The 18,429-nt window shown below is 52.4% G+C and overlaps 1 protein-coding gene across 4 annotated transcripts in view; it reads left to right on the plus strand.

Moving 5' to 3' along the window:
- Positions 1-18,429, plus strand: part of LOC144949079 (reticulon-1-A-like) — a 56,392-nt gene that overhangs the window by 15,559 nt on the left and 22,404 nt on the right. The window contains exon 1 of one of the 4 annotated variants that reach the window (XM_078878913.1): positions 10,049-10,498. The exons of the other annotated variants lie outside the window; for them this stretch is intronic. Within the exon in view, the coding sequence (XP_078735039.1) occupies positions 10,462-10,498 (37 nt within the window). The 5' untranslated portion in view covers positions 10,049-10,461. Of the gene's footprint in view, positions 1-10,048; positions 10,499-18,429 lie in introns of those variants that run through there. 4 annotated transcript variants of the gene reach the window in all.

The raw sequence follows: 18,429 nt of genomic DNA on the forward strand, positions 1-18,429 counted from the left end.
GGGGCAGATCTTTGTGACGTCATATTTGGGGGGGGGGTCTGACTTTTTGTGACGCCGTGTGACGAGGGGGGGGAGGGGTCAAAAACCGTCCAAAATCGCGTGACGTCATTTTTGGACGGCCCCTAAGCATAGAAATCAAAACACACCGTCTGCTTCGCAGTGGACGTTAAAGATGCCGTGACGGTTTTTTTGGGAGAAAAGAGCCCATAAGCTACGGGCCCCGCACTCGCTTCATCTGGCACCAATGAGGAGGAGGAGGAGGGAGGGGCATCGCTATTGGCTTCGTGGCTGTGTGCGTGCCAGTGCGCCCGCGTGCGAGCGTGTGTGTCTGGCGGTGTCTGTGCAGGAGGTGGGTGAGCGATGGCTCTTGTTGTGTAACGCGGCAGTGCCTAGCCCTAGAGGATCGTACGCATTGCAGTGGGGTTCAAAGCCATGGGGGGGCGGGGTGGCATGGGGGGGGGGGTGGCATGGGGGCGGGTGGCATGGGGGGGTTCGGGGTGGCATGGGGGGGGGGGGCCGGGTGGCATGGGGGGGGGCATGGGGTGGCATGGGGGGGGGGCGGGGTGGCATGGGGGGGGGGGGGCGCGGGGTGGAATGGGGGGGCGCGAGGTGGCAGCGGGCAGTTTTTTTTCGTAGCTGGCTGAGCACAGACGCAGAGGCCCCCAAGCGCCATGCGGCCAGACACAAACGGCACCGTTGCTTTAATTGAGAAAAGGATTCTCTTTCGAGTTGAAGCTTTCGTGACTGCAGGGATTCATCTTCTTGGTTCTTTCGGTAAAGTCACGTAGAAGGGAAGTAATAAAATAATAAAAATAAAACATAATAAAATAATTCTCACGACGTTTCGGCCACAATGCAAGCAGGACGGCTGCTTGCGTTGTGGCCGAAACGTGAGAATTATTTTATTATGTTTAATTTTTATTATTTTATTACTTCCCTTCTACGTGACTTTACCGAAAGAACCAAGAAGATGAAAATGTTGCTCGTTGCTGGGCGGGGGTGCAGAGATGATGGGAGCGGGATTCCAAATGTTGAGCAGAGCGAGGGAATGAGCGCGGCAGGGAGAAGTGCTGTGGCCTGCGGGTGTTTTGTGGTGGTTGAACACCGTGTGGATGAGACGAATCGTTCAGTCTGGTAAGGCGGTGGAGGTATGAATGAGCGAAGTTCAAGGGTAAATATCCATGGGTAGGAGCATGGGCGGGGGTTGCAGCGGGGGCATGCGGGGGGAGGGCGGGGCGACACTCCTCCCAAACAGGAGGCATTTATTAATTTATTTTCAGTAGTTTACTATTAATATAATTATTCTTTAACTGCACCCGCGATTCATAGCGAGAGGGACAAAGCGGACCCATGTCTCCCACCCCCCCCCCCCCCAAATATCGAAGTCAAACTCCGCCGATGGGTGGTAGCAACATGAAATGAAAAGGCAAACTCGACTGAATCACTGAGTGCTGGATCATCAGTTCACGTGGTTGTTTTTCAGTGGCATTCTTGCCTGTCCTGCTTGGGTCTGCCTGCCAAAATCTATGTTGCCCTGACATTACCCCCTATTTTAGTATTGCCTATTTCCAGCCTGCACTCACCCTTTGCGTCTGATAAAGAGTTTCTCAACATTTTGCTGAAAGTGCTAGAAGTGGTTCGCAAAACCACGGCATGAATTGTTTATTTAAAAAAAAATTTTTAGGAATCGGTCAACAGTTTAGAATTGCTGTTATGAACATTCACGCTGCGAAAATTTCAAAATCAAAGTTCACGGGACCGAGTTTGGATCGCGATCCAGGTCCTCGAAGGCTTCGGAACGAGGCAACATCCTTCCAGGCCAAGGTCACCAACGAAAGCTGAGAGGATGTCCCTGGAGCCTCGAGATCTTATCTCGTATCCAAGATCAAAGGGGGGCAAAGGTTCCCAGAGGCAGATGGAAGCGGCGAGCATTGATGACTGTACCGCGCTTACTGATGCGTCCTCACGATGATGAAACCGGTCCGCAGTTGTCGTCTCTGTTTCATCGCTGCCCGTTACTGGGACGGCCACATTTTCTCAACCCTCTGGGTTGGTGGTTCCGAACGATAAAACGCATTCAGTTATTTTTGAGCTGGTGGTCTGGATGAGTCTGAGAGCGTTCGAACATGCAATGCAGACCTCTCTGTGTTGTTAAGTTGACTGGATGTACCCTGGCCTGCTTCGCCCTGCCCTGTCCACCCTCTCTATCTGCCCTGTCCACCCCCTCCACTCTGCCCTGTCCACCCCCTCCACTCTGCCCTGTCCACCCTCTTCACGCTGTCCACCCTCTCTACCTGCCCTGTCCACCCCCTCCACCCTGCCCTGTCCACCCCCTCCACCCTGTCCACCCTCTCTACCCTGCCCTGTCCACCCTCTCCACCCTGCCATGCCCACCCTCTCCACCCTGTCCACCCTCTCTACCCTGCCCTGTCCACCCTCTCCACCCTGCCATGCCCACCCTCTCCACCCTTGCCTGCCTGTCCTGGCCCGGCCACCCCAACCCGCCCTTGCCCCCGGTGCGCTGTGTTCGGACTCGTACCGCGCGTGTCGTTTTGCGCGATGTTCGGCGTTTCGCTCCGCGTGCTGGGAGCTGGATTTCGAAACATCCCGAAACGGTCGAATTATTTGCCGATTAAATCTCCCCAGCACGTGGAGCGAAACGTCGGACGGCGTCGTGCCAAGAAGACAAGCGACGGTACGCTCCCCCCCACATCGGAGATACCGTAACAGCACAACCGCGAAAACCCACGTGGCTGCCCGCCCCTAACTCTTGTCTCGGCGTGCCCCCTTTGCCTCCCTTGCCTCTTCTCTTCCCTGCCCCTTGCTTCCCCCTATCGTGCCGCATTTCCCTGCCCTGCCCAGTTTTACCCTGCAGTCCGCGCAATCCATACTCTTGCCTTTTTTGTTGCTGGCACAGCCAGTGTCGTGCAGGGACCGAGATATAAATAGCATCGTTATTAATTGCGCCACTGTGGGCACGGTTTGTGATTTTCAATGCGTTACAGCTGTAGCACGGCGGCTTGCGCAGAGACCCCGAGTCACAACAGCAGCCACGGCCACCACACAGATGCGTCACGCAGACACAGATGCGTCACGCAGACACAGACAGGCACGCAGACGCATGCAGATACACAGAGCACGCACAACACGGACACATGCAGACAGACGGTTGATGCTCATGCGGACACATGAGCCTTGGTTACATCTCGCATGCATGCAGACAGGCATACATAGCCACACTGATACATGCAGACATGCAGACTAGCACAACCACACAGATACATGCAGACAGGCATACAGATGCATGCAGATACACAGAGCATGCACACACAAAGGCAAAAAAACCCGTATAGCCCAACAGACTGTTGGGGCAAGTGGTGTTAGAGATCACCTATGAAGGCCAGAACGGCACACGAGGGGGTGGGTGGCCAGCACCACGCCCGGCCGCCTTTGTCTCCCCAGTGGCGATGTTTTTACGCACAGCACCAGGTTCTCATTTGAGGCCGAGTCGACCTAGGGGAGGCCCAGGACCGATTCAGATAATCGTCACACTGGTGTTGGCCGTGTGTGGGAATCGAACTCGGGTCGCCAGGTTCGTAGCGCAGACAGACAGTTGAGGCGCGTGCGGACACACAAACATAGGTACATCATGCAAACAGACATACATCATGCATGATAGACATACATAGCCACACAGATACATGCAGACAGACGTACAGACGCATGCAGACACTCAGATGCATCACGCAGACAAAGACATAGACGCAACGCACAGGCATATGATGCATGCAGAGACATGCAGACACACACATTCATCATGCAGACAGTCACAGAAGTGTATGTACATAATCCAAGAAACACATTGCTAATCAGACACATACATCCGTGGTGGTGCTCGCTACCTGGTGGTATGTTTGTGTCCGCGCTGAACAAAAGGTACCACACATGCGACACCGTACTGGGCATACACCACAGACGGAGACACTCAACCATAGCCACATGCACACACAACAACAACCGCCATTCGCCACTAAGTGGCGGTGACGTCACCACGACGCTTGTGCCAGGCCATGTGCACCTTGAGGCCACGTGAAGTGTCGAACGCCCGCTGGCAGGAGGTCACGGGGCAGACCCAGCAGGTGCCACGGGTCGACTGACCGAGATGACCGAGATGACTGGCTGATGCACCACCTGTGCCCCCTACTGTGTCAACTTGCTGTGCTTTAGCCACTCGGCGCTCCGCTCGTTGTACACACACACACACGTGGACACAGCCACCCACACAGACAGTACAGTCTCGTTGGGGGTGCTGTGCGGGAGAGTGAGTGGTAGGTAACGCACCTTGGACAGGCTGATGGAGCTGAACACGTGGGGCGCGTGAGAGCGTCCTTAGTGGTTCAGGTAGCGGTGGGGGGGGGGGGGTACAACGTGAACTAAACCCATTCAACTTTAGGCAAAAATGTTGCCCATCAAGTGGGCTGTATCGCACTGCATTGCCTGCCAGTTATCGTTGCATTGACGCAATATATGCGCAGACAAAAGTGGCGTGCGCTTTCACTCGCAGATGTTCCCTGTGAATAGTCAAACCAAGGGCGTTATTATAATATATATTGGGGGAGACCCCAATATTCAAATATGTTCAAAATGTCCCCCCCCAAATATATTGCTATAAAATAGATTTCTGTTTATATGCTTGTGGTTATGGTTGTACTTTATGAATCCCTAATCTCTGCCATTACATACAATGAAACGAGAAAATGTAAAAAAGAATAAAACAGAGCAGTGTAATACTATTAGACATTATTGTAAAACATAAATAAAAAGTCCATCCTATGTGTTAGTGGATTTTTTTTATATTTTAGGCAGGAAATTCGTTTTTAAATTTAGATTTTTTTTTTTCTGGGGGGGGGGGGGGGAGACCCCCAGACCTCCTGGAAGATGTTATCCCCCCCAATGTTGACTCCATGGCTACGGCCTTGCGTCAAACGGGTACACTTGTGGGTGGTGAGCACCTATTAAGGATGACCCCAGAGCAACGAGGCGGATGGAGCGGGCAGAACTCCATCCGGATGCATTCCCAGCCGCCTTTGTCTCTCCCAGCGCTGCTATTCACACTCTGGTACCAGGTGCTCGTGTGCGCGAGCATTGCAGCCCGAGACGTAGAAGGGAAGTAATAAGTAATAAAATAATAAAAATAAAACAATAAAATAATTCTCACGACGTTTCGGCCACAACGCAAGCAGCCGTCCTCAGGTGAAGACCAGGTCTGTCGGGGAGACAGGCCCACATTAATATTACACACTCGCCTCTTGCCCGTCCAAGGACGGTTGTATTGCCGTAAATCTGAAACTTGCAAGCGAAAGGCAGACCGCCACGTGATATATTCATTGCATCAATTCGTGTGCAATTTGTAAGGCCGCGGTGATACAGACCTATTTCATTTTAAGGTTATAATCCCTTGTTCATCACGACGTCCTTTTTACTTCGATGTCTCAGCAGCGTTACGGAGACCACGTGACGTGAGGGTTCTGCCTTTGTAGTGAGGGTTGGGAGTTGACGCCGAGGAGGGGGGAGGAGGCGCCTCGCCCCCCCCCCCATGTGGAGTGACGTCAGCCACTAATTATTATTAATGGAGGGGGGGTGTCCATTTGGAAGACGTCACTTCTTCATGATTATTAATGAGGGGGGCTGTTCGACGTGGAGTGACGTCACCTGCTCATGATTATTAATTAGGGGGTCTGGCCGCCGTGAAGTGACGTCACGCGCGGGACACACAGACATGTTTGGCTCAATTTAGTCGTAAATATGCAGTACCACTCGACATTTGTGTTTGCCAAATGAATTTTCTTGCCGCGCCCACACCATGGTAACGTGGAATTGCCAACATTGACGGAGGGCCACCGACGGTGATGAGCACTGCCCATTTGCTCGACTGTGCAGATATTGTATGTTGTTGACATGTGTATTGTCCGTGTGCACGAAGAGCCAGAGTTGATACTTTAGTTTGCAGGCATTGGCACCGGTTCATATCGGCCTATCCGAGGCTTAATGAACAAAGGCAGAGAGACAGGCGGGCAGCCGTGCAGAGCGGACACGCGTGGACTTGAAATTCGATCGAAGAATAAATTAGATTTTCGAATGGAACCCTTGTCAATTGGGGCTGCCCAAAGGACTCTTACGGAGGTGGACCGAAGTTGGCTTTTATTGTGAAGGGCGGGTTGCCCGCAGTGTGCAAAGCAAACAGCGGCACCCTGTTCTGCTGCATTGAAGGCCGTCGTTGCAATGCCTCCCCCGCCTCCCCACCTTGCACCCTGCAAGCCTCCCCTCCTCCATCCATCCCATCCTGCCAGCACCACTCCAATTCAAATTGCACCCCACCCCCCACCCATTCACACCACCACCACCACGCCCTGCGTCTCACTCGCTCCCTGCATCAACCCTCCCCACCACAAGGTCCATACCTCCCCACCCATCCAGCATCCTTCATTTCCATATTGCAGCCTATTTCGTGCCAGTCACATTGTGCCACACCCTGCCACACTCTCTCTCTCTGCATCGCTGTCTCGATCCTCCTGGACCAGGGGGGGGGGGGGGTCATCAACCTGCTCCCCCGGAGGCCGCATGCGGTGGCTGTTTAAGGGCATCGCATGCGGCGCTCGGAAATTTTGCGTTTATTACAGAATTTAAAACAAAACAAAAATGGCTCTTCTTGTTATTTCGTTTGCCGCTCCCTGTTCTAGACCCTCCCATTCTTTCCCGCGTCTCCCACGAATCTCCCTCCATCCCTCCCATCGTGCCCCATCCCTCCAATCCACATTGCATCCCACTCCCTTCCATTGACATTGTACCACACCCTGTATCAGCATCTCCCCCCCCCATCTCCCGAGATCCCTCCCATACCCCCCTCCCTCTCGTCTCCTTGCCTCCCAACCTGCCTGCATTCCTCCCAATTCATATTTAATGATTTTTATTTCAGCATTGTACCACACTGTCTGCCACCCTCTCTATCCCTGTACCAGTGTCTCCCCCCCCCATCTCCCGAGATCCCTCCCATACCCCCCTCCCTCTCGTCTCCCTGCCTCCCATCCTGCCTGCATTCCTCCCAATTCATATTTAATGATTTTTATTTCAGCATTGTACCACACTCTGTCTGCGACCCTCTCTATCCCTGTACCAGTGTCTCCCTCCCCTCCTCCATCTCACGACATCCCTCCAATATTCCCTCCCTGCCTCCCTCCCACCATGTCTCCCCTCCTCTTACAACCCCTCCCCTCTCTGCATCGCTCCCTCTAAACTCTTACACCCATATTAATTTGCCTACATACATCATTTCCCTTCCCTCATACCCTGCCTACTGGTGCTAATAATGCGGGTCTTGGATTGTAACCGAACTCGGCGCAACTGGTTTCACGGCACAGTGAAGCCAGCCGCTACGCCACTACTCCCCGTAATTATTGTCCAGCAAAGTCTGGCTGAGTTTCAACATTCTTTGCGCAGGAGGAGGAGGGCCCTGCAATGGGATGTTTTTGGCCAGTGTTTTATAATGTGCACGTACAGCCCTTTGTCCACTGCTGGATAAAGGTCTCGCCACGCCGTGCGGGTCATGGGAATGTTTGTTTTGAGCCATACTTCACCGCGCTGGTCCGTGCCCAGAATCGGTTCGGATGTGACTTTGAAACTGATATGTAGCCGTGGCTGGGAATCGAACTCCGCTTTGTATGGTTCTCATAGCGCAGTACGCTCACCGCTGCGCCACCACTCTCTTACTGAGCGTTATACATCTACCACGAACGTAAAAGCCTCCTCTGATTTAAACACATTCCTGCGGAGGGAGCTGGTAGGAACGTTGGGTTGCTCGGTCAATGGCCAGGGTCAACGGCGGCGTGGTGTATTCCGCAAATATGGCCGACTGTGAGGGCGGGCACAAGCCGGCGTGAGTAGGTTAAACGTTGAGTTTTATAAGGGCACCACGGGGTGACCAGCCCCTCCCCACCCAGCCCCACCCCTCCTACCCCCTCCCCAGCCCCTCCCTCCCCACTCAGCCCCTCCCCACCCTCCCCTCCCCACCCACCCCTCCCCTCCCCACCAGCCCCTCCCCACCCTCCCCTCTCCACCCAGCCCCACCCTTCCCATTTTTGGATGCACGACGGACGGACATAATAATCCCCTGTGGGCTGGTGTAACCAGGAGGTTACTACCAGTACCAGACAGTTTTCCTCCCACCCTCACATATTGCTTCCTGATGTCTCCCTTCCTAAGCCTCGCACCATATAGATTTTATTACTGCATCTCTCCCATCCGGGCCACCCAACTTTCACCCCACGCAATAAACCAAACCGCAATTTTGTTGTTGTAAATAATAATAATGATAATCGAAACAGCGTTCAATTTGAAATACTAAACCACCGCCCTCGAAGAGAGAGAGAGAAAGACCCAGAGGTGCGGGGAGGAGGAGCCGCTGCCAAATCAACCCCTACCACCCCAAAGCTCTGTGGTCCTCTATGTATTAAGATGTTTTCATCTAATGAATTCAGAGTTTCCACTTGGGGGGGGGTGGGGGAAGTGGATCACCCGGAGAAACCCCCACGCATTCGAGGGGAGACAACACGATCCCGTACAGATGGAGGGAAAATCAGTCCACACTTTTGCCGTTCCGCCTCCCGGCAAGCCAGGCAGGGTGTTATGCAGAGGTCGCAAACGGGTTTTGATTCCTTACCCGTACCCGTACCCGGCCGCACCAGGGACGGGTACGGGTACCCGTTCCCTACCCGTACCCGTACCCTACCCGAAATGAGTGACAAACAGTTACTCACCAGTGACTCACGGCCTACCCGTACCCGTACCCGGCCGCACCAGGGTCGCAAACGGGTACCCGTACTCGTACCTGGCCGGGTACGGGTAGCCAGGTATCGGGTAGGGTACGGGTATCGGGTACCCGGTTGCGACCTCTGGTGTTATGGCACCTGGCGACGCCCGTTTCGCAGCATTTGTGTGTAACCCAGCAAGCCCTCGCTGCTACCTCCACGTTGCTGGATTGCAGACGGGCCACGTGCATAGCCACCGCAGCGCGATGAGGAGTGCAGTACAACAGTGGATTGTTTCTGCGCTGCCCTCTGCCGCCCACAATGAATTGCCACAGACGCCACTGACGGTGCGTGGTGGTTATCCACCCACCCACCCGTCTGTCTGTCTATCCAGGCTTAGTCCGGCTGAGCTTGAGAGATCTGATGAGGCCATAAGCCACGTCTCTCCTCTCGCCTTGCAGCCCAGATTCCCACTCAGCCTTCTGCTCTCTCACCCTCCATGCATCCCTTTCGTCTCTAACAGCTACCCACCATCCACATATCCATCACTAAACCTCTCACTCACCCACCCTCCTTCTCTCTCACCCACCCCCTCTCTCACCCACCCACCCTCTCACCCACCCACCCTCTCACCCACCCACCCTCTCACCCACCCACCCTCTCACCCACCCACCCTCTCACCCACCCACCCTCTCACCCACCCACCCTCTCACCCACCCCCTCTCTCACCCACCCACCCTCTCTCTCTCACCCTCTCTCTCTCTCACCCACCCACCCACCCTCTCACCCACCCACCCTCTCTCTCTCACCCTCTCTCTCTCACCCTCTCTCTCTCTCACCCACCCACCCACCCACCCTCTCACTCACCCACCCACCCTCTCTCCCACCCACCCACCCTCTCTCCCACCCACCCACCCTCTCTCCCACCCACCCACCCACCCTCTCTCCCACCCACCCACCCACCCTCTCTCCCACCCACCCACCCTCTCACTCACCCACCCACCCTCTCTCTCACCCACCCTCTCTTTCACCCACCCTCTCTCTCCCACCCACCCACCCTCTCTCTCACCCATCCTCTCTCCCAACCCACCCCTCTCACAATTCAACCACTCATTCTCCCTCCCCTCCCTCCCTCTCTCGTCCCTTCTCTCCCCTCCCACTTCTCCCCCCCACCTACCCAGCTCTCCCTTGCTGGGCCAGCCCTGCCTCCCCACCACCGTTCTTCCTCTGCTTTAAACGCTCCAAAGCTCTCTCTCTCTCTCTCCTCCCTCCGCCCACACTCTCCTTCCCACTCCCCCCCACGCTTTTCGGGCGTCATTAGCAGCGTGGAGCCAGCGGCGGTGGCGTGCGACGACACACACGGACTGTTCGGTCGCACATTCACAGCAGCATCATCAGCATCATCAGCAGCAGCAGCATCATCCTCGGCTTCTCTCGCTCTGTCGCGCTGTTCCAGCTTCGCCTGCCCACTGCTGCTTGCCCGCTGCTGTTGCTGCTACTCTTAACAGCTGCAGACGCTTGTGACTTTCACGCACGCACACACGCGCATATATATAATAGCAACGCCTTTTGTCTGCTGGTTGGGCAAAGCCTTTATTAGGGCGCTACTCGGTTCTCGTTTTTTTTGTTTTCCCATCGTCTGGTCACCCGAGCCACAATGGAGAAGAAGCAGTGGTGTGGATTGAAGGGCCGTGGTACGTCATCGCCGTTGTTATTGTTGTTGTTTTTCAATGCCACCACCAACACCACCAACATCATCGTCGTTGTTATCGTTGTTATTGTTGTTGTCTTGCAATGCCACCACCAACATAATCGTCGTTGTTATTGTTGTTGTTGTCTTTCAATGCCACCACCACCAACAACATCATCGTCGTCGTCGTGATGGTTCAGCGATAACACCCGTGACCTTAAAAGGAGAGAAATGAATAAAATATCTAGGAGGCGACGTTTCGGGCGACAGCCCTCCACGGCTCATAGGTTTCTCTCTCTCTGTGTGTGTTTGTGCCGTGACGAAGGTCATTTGCCCAAAACGTCGCCTGTTTTTTTAAATCTTGTTTTCTCCTTTTAAGGCAACCGATGTTGTGCTTGACTAACGCGTTGAGTTGTTGTTATTGTTGTTGTTTGTGCTGGTACACAACTGCCAATGCAGCAGCAGCAGCATAATCGCTGTCACCAGATGATTCCTTTAAATCGTTCCGTGATTGTTGCTGTTGTTGGCGTCTGTGTTTGTGTTAGCTCCGACGCGTATAAGGTTGTTACAATCTGTCAAAAAAACAGGACCGTAACGGGGACGATTTTCGTCTTTGTTTCGATATTGGCAGATCGCTGTGGTCTTGTACGGTCCATTGTTTTGTTGGTAACAATGCTATTGTGTGTCGGTGTGTGTGTGATTTAGATTGTCTCTCGTCATAGTTTGTGTGTGCGTGTGTGTTTTAAGGGGGGTTTGTATTTGTGTGTGTGCCACCAGCATGGTGTGTTTGCAAATTGTAGCGCCCACGGCCGGGCCTCCCCTAGGTCGACTCGGCCTCAAATGAGAACCTTGGTGTTGTGCGTAAAAGCATCGCCACTGGGGAGACAAAGGCGGCCGGGCGTGGTGTTGGCCACCCCACGGTTGCCGCCCTTCAAAGGCGCTGCTACTCGCTAACAGCACTTGCCCCAAACAGTCTGTGCAGGCTATAGGGGGGATCTTTGTCTTTGTATGTTTGTATTTGTGTGCACGAAGCGTGGGGCGTTGTATGCAAATTCCTGTGTGTGCGCGCAATATTTGTGATGTTGATGGTTGTGTGGGATTGATATATATATTGTTTATGCCTCGTCATGTGTGTGTGTGGCTACGTGTTCACGTGTGTGTGTGTACGTGTTCACGTGTGTGTGTGTACGTGTTCACGTGTGTATCGTCCGGTAGGTGTGTGTTTGTGCGTAAAAAGCTTGGGGCGTACGTCCTTCTGCAGGTTGCTTTGCGTTGTGTGCTTCTGTGATGTCGTGTTGCCTGCGTTGTGTGTTTGATTTCGTTGTGTTAGTGTCAATTGGGGTTGCGTGTGTCTGTGGGGGCGGCATGGGGGTGTGTGTGTAGCATGGGGTGTGTGTGTGTCTGTGTGTGTAGCATGGGGTGTGTGTGTGTCTGTGTGTCTGTAGCATGGGGGGTGTGTGTGTCTGTGGGTGCGGCATGGGGTGTGTGTCTGTGTGTAGCATGGGGGGGGTGTGTGTCTGTGGGTGCGGCATGGGGTGTGTGTCTGTGTGTGTAGCATGGGGTGTGTGTGTCTGTGTGTGTGTCTGTGGGTGCGGCATGGGGTGTGTGTGTCTGTGTGTGTGGCTGTGTGTGCAGCATGGGGTGTGTGTCTGTGTGTGTGTGTAGCATGGGTTGTGTGTGTCTGTGTGTGCAGCATGGGGTGTGTGTGTGTAGCATGGGTTGTGTGTGTCTGTGTGTGCAGCATGGGGTGTGTGTGTGTAGCATGGGGTGTGTGTGTGTCTGTGTGTGTAGCATGGTGTGTGTGTGTCTGTGTGTGTGTGTCTGGGTGCGGCATGGGGTGTGTGTGTGGCTGTGTGTGTAGCATGGGGAGTGTGTGTGTCTGGGTGCTGCATGGGGTGTGTGTGTGTCTGTGTGTGTAGCAGGGTGTGTGTGCGTCTGTGTGTGTGTCTGTGTGTGTAGCATGGTGTGTGTGTCTGTGTGTGTGTCTGTGGGTGCGACATGGGTGTGTCTGTGTGTGTAGCATTGTGTGTGTGTGTCTGTGTGTGTAGCATGGGGGTGTGTGTGTCTGTGTGTGTAGCATGGAGTGTGTGTGTCTGTGTGTGTAGCAGGGTGTGTGTATGTCATGGTGTGTGTGTGTCTGTGTGTGTGTCTGTGTGTGTGTCTGTGGGTGCGGCATGGGGTGTGTGTGTCTGTGTGTGCAGCATGGGGTGTGTGTGTCTGTGTGTGTCTGTGGGTGCGGCATGGGGTGTATGTGTGTGTCTGTGTGTGTAGCATGGTGTGTGTGTCTGTGTGTGTAGCATGGGGGTGTGTGTGTGTCTGTGTGTGCAGCATGGAGTGTGTGTGTCTGTGTGTGTAGCATGGGGGTGTGTGTGTGTCTGTGTGTGCAGCATGGTGTGTGTCTGTGTGTGTGTCTGTGGGTGCGGCATGGGGTGTGTGTGTCTGTGTGTGTAGCATGGGGTGTGTGTGTCTGTGTGTGTCTGTGGGTGCGGCATGGGGTGTATGTGTGTGTCTGTGTGTGTAGCATGGGGAGTGTGTGTGTCTGGGTGCGGCATGGGGTGTATGTGTGTGTCTGTGTGTGTAGCATGGGTTGTGTATGTCTGTCTGCAGGACGGGTTTGTGTCTGAGTAGTGCTTTGTGTGTGAAATGTAATCACGCTGCTGTTGTGTATTTTATGTATCAGCCGGAGCTGTCACGTAATGTTTTTACAGTGCGTGTGTTGTGTATTTAGGGTTGTGCTTTTCGTATCTATAAGCTGTGGACTGTTGAAATCATCCTCGTGTGTGTGTGTGTGGCGTGTGTGTTGATGATGTTAATTATTTGGGACGATTGCAAAAATGTGTGACGTCATGTTTTCCTTTGGCTTGTGCCTTTCCATTGTTACCTGTTTTTATGTGTTTGCAATTGTGTGTGTATGTCATCCAGATTAGTTTTTGCACAATAATTATATATACCATATTCTCCTTTGCTTTGTGTGCATGATTTATTCTGGGTTTGAAGTTGTGGGTGATATCATCTTTTGTGCCTTGTGGCGTGCAAATCGATGAGTGCAGTCGTGTGGGTCCTTCTGTGTTGGCGTTGTGGTAATCATCCGTTTGTATTACATTATCACCTGGAGCTGTGTGTGTGCGCGTCCCTGTCAACCCCTTATCAGTGCCCCCTACCTTGTTACAGACCAACTCAGACCCTATTGGTCACCCCGTGGCCCCTTGTACATCTCAACGTTCATCCTACAAAGTTCCCATCACAAGGGAGAAACACAAACAAATAGACACAATTTATTTGTTTTGCCCGTATTGAAACGGCTGTACGCCGTATGGACCTGGAAGCTCAATTCCCCTGTACGGGGTAGACCGTACGGGTTGACAGCCATGTGTGGTGTGTGTGTGTGTGGTGTGTGTATAGTGTGTGTGGTGTGGGTGTGTGTGTGTAATGTGTGTGGGGTGTGTGTGTGTGATGTGTGTGGGATGTGTGTGGGGTGTGTGTGTGGTGTGTGTGTGTGGTGTGTGTGTGTGCTGTGTGTGGTGTGTGTGGTGTGTGTGTGTGGTGTGTGTGTAATGTGTGGGGTGTGTGTGTAATGTGTGTGGTGTGTGTGGGGTGTGTGTGGTGTGTGTGTAATGTGTGGGGTGTGTGTGTAATGTGTGGGGTGTGTGTGTAATGTGTATAGCATTGTCTCTGACATGCAGTCTGTGCGCGCTTGGCGTGTGTGTTTGTGCATGGCGTTGTGTAACACATTCCTGCGGAGGGAGCTGGTAGGAACGTTGGGTTGCTCGGTCAATGTCCAGGATCAACGGCGGCGTGGTGTATTCCGCAAAATTTGGCCGACTGAGAGGGCGGGCACAAGCCGGCGTGAGTAAGTTAAACGTTGAGTTTAATAAGGCCACCACGGGGTGACCAGCCCCTCCTACCACCCACCCAGCCCCACCCTCCCCACCCAGCCCCACCCCTCCCATTTTTGGATGCACGACGGACGGACACAATAATCCCCTGTGGGCTGATGGAAGCAGGTGGTTCCTACCAGTAATATCTTGAGTGTGTTGTGTATTACGTGATCATCTTTGTGTTTCTGTACGCTTTGGAATATTGCGTGATGTGCTACGTCATTTGATGGCGTGTTAGCGTGCGGATACTTGTGGTTCTCATGACGTTGATATTGTGTGTTCCACCTGGCGATATGTTGCCATGGTTACGTATAGGTTTTGTGTGTTTGTTCATAAACGTACGCGCGGTGTTGAGTATTTTGTGTGTTTTTTTACGAGCATATGAAGTGCTTAATATTGTCTCGTACGTACGATACAGACAGGCACGACAGCCTGATGTACATTCTAGTGATGTTTTAGAAGGGCGAGGAAACTGACATTTGACACGATGATAGTCGAGTCTACGGCTGATAATTATAACAATTTTGCGCCCTTAAATATTATCGTTCCGAGGTTGATTGGTTTCACTCTTAGGGGCTGGCTCACCATAAATTTCATATTTGCTCCACGCCGCGGCAGAGTCACTCTCATTAGTGTCCGCGATTTACTGCACACGTTATAAATTGCGCGATTACAAGGACTAAACATGCGATCTCCCATCGCTGCACCTAATACATCGCCTTCTGGGTCGTCAATCCGCCTATCTGGTCCTGGAGGTGAGCAATTGGATTGTGTATTCACGTGGTATTGATACATCGATTGTATATCATTTGAAATTGAGGCAAGGGGAGGGAGGAGGTTACGTGGGGCAGTGATGTGGTGGAGGTGATGAGGTGATGTGAGATAGGGAGGTACTGGGTTTGGGCCTTGTACCACCAGAAAACTGGTACCGCAGTGGTGATATGTTAACTACCTTGCCTGGTGTACAGGAGGTCGTGGCTTCAACCCCGACTCTGATGCCTGCTGCTGTATATTTTGAGTTGCGTGTCTCTCATCATCATCATCACGGTGCGTGCGGGTGACGTCACCGAGCTTCCTCCCGTCACCTCCCGTCCAGCGGCACGCTTGGGAACAGGGGCGAGGTCGCTTTTTGTCTGCCCCAAATATCCGATTTGAGTCGTGTAATCAATTGCGAGCATCGATCGGCTAAGTAGCCGGAGATTCCCAGCTCTCGCTCTGTCCCTGGGACTGCACTTTCCATTTCTCATCCCCCCGGAGTCGATAAATGTGTCCCCCCCCCCCACCCCCCGGTCGATAAGAGATACTGAATTTACACTGCCAGGGTAAGTACGGCGGTCTGCTGCTTCTTTCGTACGGCTGATGTAGATGCAGAGCAACGACTAATTTCACATTCAGGCGGCCAGGCCAGACAACCGCGTAAGGAGCAGCGGAGTATCATCATTGTGATGTCTTCTTCGTATTTGTGGCACGGGCATTGCGTCGTTACACGTCGTGTTCTGGATGGCCAGTCGCACACCGCTGCTACTGGAGAGTTCTTAATTTCTCCACTTGTGCGTCGGGTATCATCCGCATCAACTGCTATATGGTTCGTGCGGCGGATGCGGTTTAGGGTGGACCATGAGCTTCTGCGTGGGGTCTTTCACAACAAGGTGGTGTTTTTTTGGAGTTCTTTTGAACTCCACTCAGCTCTCCGAGCATCATTGGCGTTGAAATCGCACTGCTTGGGGATGGAAGGTGTTGTGGGGTTGATGTTTTGTGGGCTGCGAGGTGGCCAGGAGACGGGAACATGGGGGGGGGGGGGGGGGAGCTTTCACTCAGCCCATCATCCTTGCGGGGGTCGATAACGTGAGTACAGTACCACTAGGCAGGGGAAGTTATCAGTGGTTGTCTTTTGATAATAATACTCTCCCCCCTCGCCATAGGAATGTGGAATTTCTACCTATGGCTCAGGGCTGTGAGCAGTGGAATTTTAGCCCAATGCTCTTTGGAGCCTGGAAATTGCTTTGACCCGCCGGGTTTATTTTACAGCAGCATTCTTCACCAAATTTCGGAGGTGTGGGGGCGCTTTTGTTGATAAGACACATGGGTGGAAAAAACCCGATTTTCCCAGCGGCAGGCATCGGGTTTTTTCTTTAATACAATTAAACCCGATTTCGGGGAATTAAAACCTGGTTTAATGAATACGAAACTCTGATCCAAGGCTTAGGCTGCTTCCTCGTCGGTGCTGCTATCGTACTCGGGGGGGGGGGGGGGGGCGTCGGGCACGGGGTAGTCGTAGAATGCGGCGGGCAGGTTGGTCTTGATGAACACGAGGAGCTTCTCCACAATCGTGGGCGCCAGTGAGTTCCTGAGCTTGGAATGGATGAAGCCCATCGTTGAGAAGTTGGCGAAGTGCGGTTCTGCAATTAGAGCCAATTAAACCGGATTTCTCCCAATCTCAGATGATCCGGTTTAATATAAAAAGACAATAAAACCCGATTGTAAAAAACCCGACTGTGTGCCACCCTTGATAAGACATCGTGGGGTGTGAGTTCCGCCACACATTTGAAACAACATTGGGGTTTGGACAGTGGCACGACGATGATGATGATGATGAGGGGGAGGGGGGTCTGTTTTCACCATTTGTGTATTGACGAGGGAAGGCCGCACGTCAAAGGGGCCTCGCTAAAGGCCACCGGGGGCCCCGCGGGGCCTTGCAGTTGAAGAGCACTGTCCTTCCGCGGTGACACTGCACTGCGTGTCGTCGCTTGGGCAAGGGGGGTTCGTCTGAGAGTTGGTGGTGATTCTAGATTTGAAGCTTTCGTGACTGCAAGGATTCATATTCTTAGGTTTTTTTAGGTAAAGTCACGTAGGTAAAAAATTAAAATTAATAAAAGTAAAATAAAATAAAAAATAATATAAAAATCACGACGTTTCGGAGGCAACACAAGCTTCCGTCTTCAGGTGGAACCGTCACAGCACGCTCGCTGTATCAAGTGAGAGAAATTCCAAGAACACAGTATTTGTATATATACTGGTTGAGGGTGGGAGGAGCCAAGGTAGGCCCTGAATATTCATCTCTTGAGGAAGGCCAGCGTCTCGAGAAGCTGTGACTTCTTGTCTCGTTGTCTGTTAAAAACTCTAACAGATAGGTGGAATTCCTCCCCGTAGAGGGCATTAATTCTATATTTGAAGCTTTAGTGACTGCAAGGATTCATATTCTTAGGTTTTTTTAGGTAAAGTCACGTAGGTAAAAAATTAAAATTAATAAAAGTAAAATAAAATACAAATCACGACTTTTCGGAGGCAACACAAGCTTCCGTCTTCAGGTGGAACCGTCACAGCACGATAGCTGTATCAAGTAAATGAGAGATTCCAAGAGATACTACCCCGTATATATACTGGTTGAGGGGGGGGGGATGAACCATGACAGGCCCCCTTTTTATTATTATGGTAAGGTTGGTGCGGCTTAAGACTACGGCTAGTCTACATAACAAAGGACTGAGCCTTTGTTATGTAGGCTGGCTGAGAGAGGGGGGGGGTGCCAGAGTTGTTAAAGTGCAACTGCTGCTAATGAGACCATCAGCACCAGGGCACGTGGCGTCGTCCGATTCAGCTCATGAATGTGTACCTACCTGCCAAGCTGCTGCTGTGTTTTGTTTTTTAAATAACGCTCGGGTGTGTGTTTTCAGCTTCGGGTCTCGCAAATTGTGGTCGTTTACCCCTTTTTAAATGCGGGTCACGTGGTGGGAGTTGTTGTCATTGACATCTCAAATTAGGTGTTTATAACTGGTGCATGTTAAGCGATTTGCGTTGGTTCGCGCGTACGCGAACACGTGACCGCAGCCCGTCCACCACCGAATTACACACTTTCATTTAACTCACTCTGTTGCCAAGTTGCTGTGTTTTATTTGTTGTCGTTGTTGTATCCTCAAATCTTGTAACTAAATTTTAACCCACTTTCCAATGTGGTATCGACTGCAAACTTGGTATACTTATGTCATACTGATGACAACACTATATTCTATCATAAAAACTATATTTTTAAACACCACGCCCGGCCGCCTTTGTCTCCCCA

This window comes from Lampetra fluviatilis, chromosome 52, assembly GCF_964198595.1.
Source record: "Lampetra fluviatilis chromosome 52, kcLamFluv1.1, whole genome shotgun sequence".
NCBI lineage: Eukaryota > Metazoa > Chordata > Hyperoartia > Petromyzontiformes > Petromyzontidae > Lampetra > Lampetra fluviatilis.